Source organism: Stegastes partitus, unplaced genomic scaffold (assembly GCF_000690725.1).
Source record: "Stegastes partitus isolate 25-593 unplaced genomic scaffold, Stegastes_partitus-1.0.2 Scaffold1304, whole genome shotgun sequence".
NCBI lineage: Eukaryota > Metazoa > Chordata > Actinopteri > Pomacentridae > Stegastes > Stegastes partitus.
This window is the reverse complement of record NW_007579035.1, coordinates 241,377-243,835: the sequence shown is the minus strand read 5'-3', so window position 1 is coordinate 243,835 and position 2,459 is coordinate 241,377. Positions and strand designations below refer to the sequence as shown.

Here is a 2,459-nt window from a genome sequence, read left to right as displayed (position 1 = left end):
CCTGGTTCTGGTAGTTGTGATCCGATGCGTGTCTGCAGGTCCGATCAGACGCTAGTCCATCATTGTGATCGTCCACCAGGTTTAATCACCTTTTATTGATTAAATGACGGTTTGCTGCAGAACCTGGTTTGTTGTGGACCCGTTCAGCTCCATGCGTGGTTCTGTTCGTGTGTCTGATCCAGATGTTGCTGTGATGCTGCTAATCAGCGCCAGATTATCGGTGATTTACCATCATTGAGTTCAGTCTGAAGCAGCAGGAACGTTCAGAACAACAACACTCGGGTCACTGGTTCTGGAGCGTTCTGAGCTCGGTCTCGTCACCCGGTCGGTGCAGTGGAATGACCAAGAAGTGAAGCAGGTGAGTTCCTGAGCTGGGCTGCAGGTGGCAGCAGCTGTCGAGCCATGAGACGGCAGAACTGGACCTCAGAGCAGGAAGCAGAACCTCCAGACTGTCACTGCTCAGAGCGGATCAGAACTCCAGTCTGAACACTGAGTGGAGGTCGGTTCTGTGAGACTCAGTGTCAACATGATGACAGAGTCAGATGCTGACTCGTCGGGTCGGACCGGGTCAGATGTAAAAAGATAAATGATAAGAACGCGTCGGGTTCAGTTCTGGTCCACGTCCGGCACAGTTCTGATGAATACAAGTTACAGGATTAAATCTGTAGAAGCTGCTTTCAGGCCGGTTCTGATCAGAACAAGTTGGGTTTAAATGTTAAACTGATACGACCTGAGTAGAAATGAGATTAAATCTGAATTCTAACATAAAACCCAAAGTTCTGACAAACATCAAGGTTCTGATCAGGAGATGAAAACAACAATAACCGGGTCAGGTGATGAAGTCTGGCTTCAGTCCAGAGCTGCGGTCCGAACCGGAACATGTGGACTTAGAGTTTAGATTCATGGACAGAAAGTCTGATTGGACTTGATTCTGATGAAGGTTCGGCTGATGTTTGCTGAAGTTTTGAGGAACCATGAAGGAACCTTTGAGGAACGTTCCGGGACGTTGCTCCTCCTGTGTGCAGGTAAAACCCACCTGAGGAGGAGGAGACTCTGATCAGGACCAACATGGCGGCTCACATCCGAACCGGGAACTTCGGGGTCCTGCTGACCCGCTGCAGGGTTCCGGGACTCGGCTGCTCCGGGACCGTTCCGGCCCGCCGTCTCTCCTCGGTACCGCCGCCGGGCACCTGGAGCTCCCAGCTGTCCCGGCTGCCCCACCGGGACCTGTACCGGCTCTCCGTCAGCGACCCGGACCGGTTCTGGGGCTCCGCCGCCGCCGACCGGCTCCGCTGGATGCAACCCTTCCAGCGGGTTCGGGACTGCGAGCTGCTCAGCGGGAGGATCGGCTGGTTCCTGGGCGGGAGGCTCAACGTGTCCGGTGAGTTTACCGGAGACCCGACGAGCGTTCTGAGCGGACCGGTAGCGCGCATCGATCAGTGATCAGGTCCAGTGTTCTGATCAGTAACCAGCAGAGCAGCTCTGGAGCATCAGTGAAAGAAATCAGAAACTTTATTCGCGTTGTTCAACAGAACCGGACTTTGTTCGGTCGTTTAAAGCTGCTGGATGAATCTAATCAATCAATCGATCGATCGATAATATTAGTAACAATAAAACGTGTTCAGATCAAAGTCACCTTAGACTTGTTTAGGTTCTGGTTCAGAACCAGATGGACCTTTGAACCAGTGGAACGTGATTCTGATCACAGACTGAACTAACCGTCACAGAAACAGTGGGTTTAAAGGGTTCTGGACCGTTTCACTTCAGAACCTCCGCTCTGTGTTGGACGTGGAGGCGAGCCGCTGGCTGGCTCGGTTCTGTGTTCAGAGGAGCTCACTAGGCTGCTGATCTGCTCCAGGAGCTCCAGAACCAGCTCAGGTCCTCTGCTGCCATCAGCAGGACGGAGACGGGTCCACAGACTGAAGTGTTCTCATACATCTGCTGTAAACACCTTCAGCTGGTGTTCTGCTGCAGCCCGACCCACATCCTGATCCGGTTCATCGTCCTGTCTGATAATAATCCAATAACATTCCAATAACAGCAGCTCTGCTTCGTTATGTCTCTGTTACATAAATGGTTTTGTGAAAACGCTGCGTGACGCTCAGACTGGATCTTCAGGCTTAAATCTGAAATCCAGTTTAGAATTAATCAAAGTACAGACCAGACGGATCAGCACCGAGCTGATCATCAGCAGATCAACAGAACCGATCACCTGAGTGTTGATGTTAATGATCAAATGTTGGAAGCAGGTTCAAAAAATGATGTGAAACTGTGCAGCAGCAAGTTCACACCTGTCACAGTAATCAGATTACTTCTAACAGTAGAGTATTTACTCTGATATCAGGTTACTACCAGCTCACATCCACAGATTAACTTCAGGCTCCACAGCAGGAACTACAGCGAGTCCATCTCTGGTTCCTTCAGTCTTCAGTTCTGCTGACAGACTCAGTCCTCCTCAG

At 51.0% G+C, this 2,459-nt stretch overlaps 1 protein-coding gene across 1 annotated transcript in view; it reads left to right on the top strand.

Moving 5' to 3' along the window:
* The first annotated feature begins 1,068 nt into the window (after positions 1-1,068).
* Positions 1,069-2,459, top strand: part of acss1 (acyl-CoA synthetase short chain family member 1) — a 19,884-nt gene continuing 18,493 nt past the window's right edge. The window contains exon 1 of the mRNA XM_008298322.1: positions 1,069-1,381. Within this exon, the coding sequence (XP_008296544.1) occupies positions 1,069-1,381 (313 nt within the window). The remainder of the gene's footprint in view (positions 1,382-2,459) is intronic.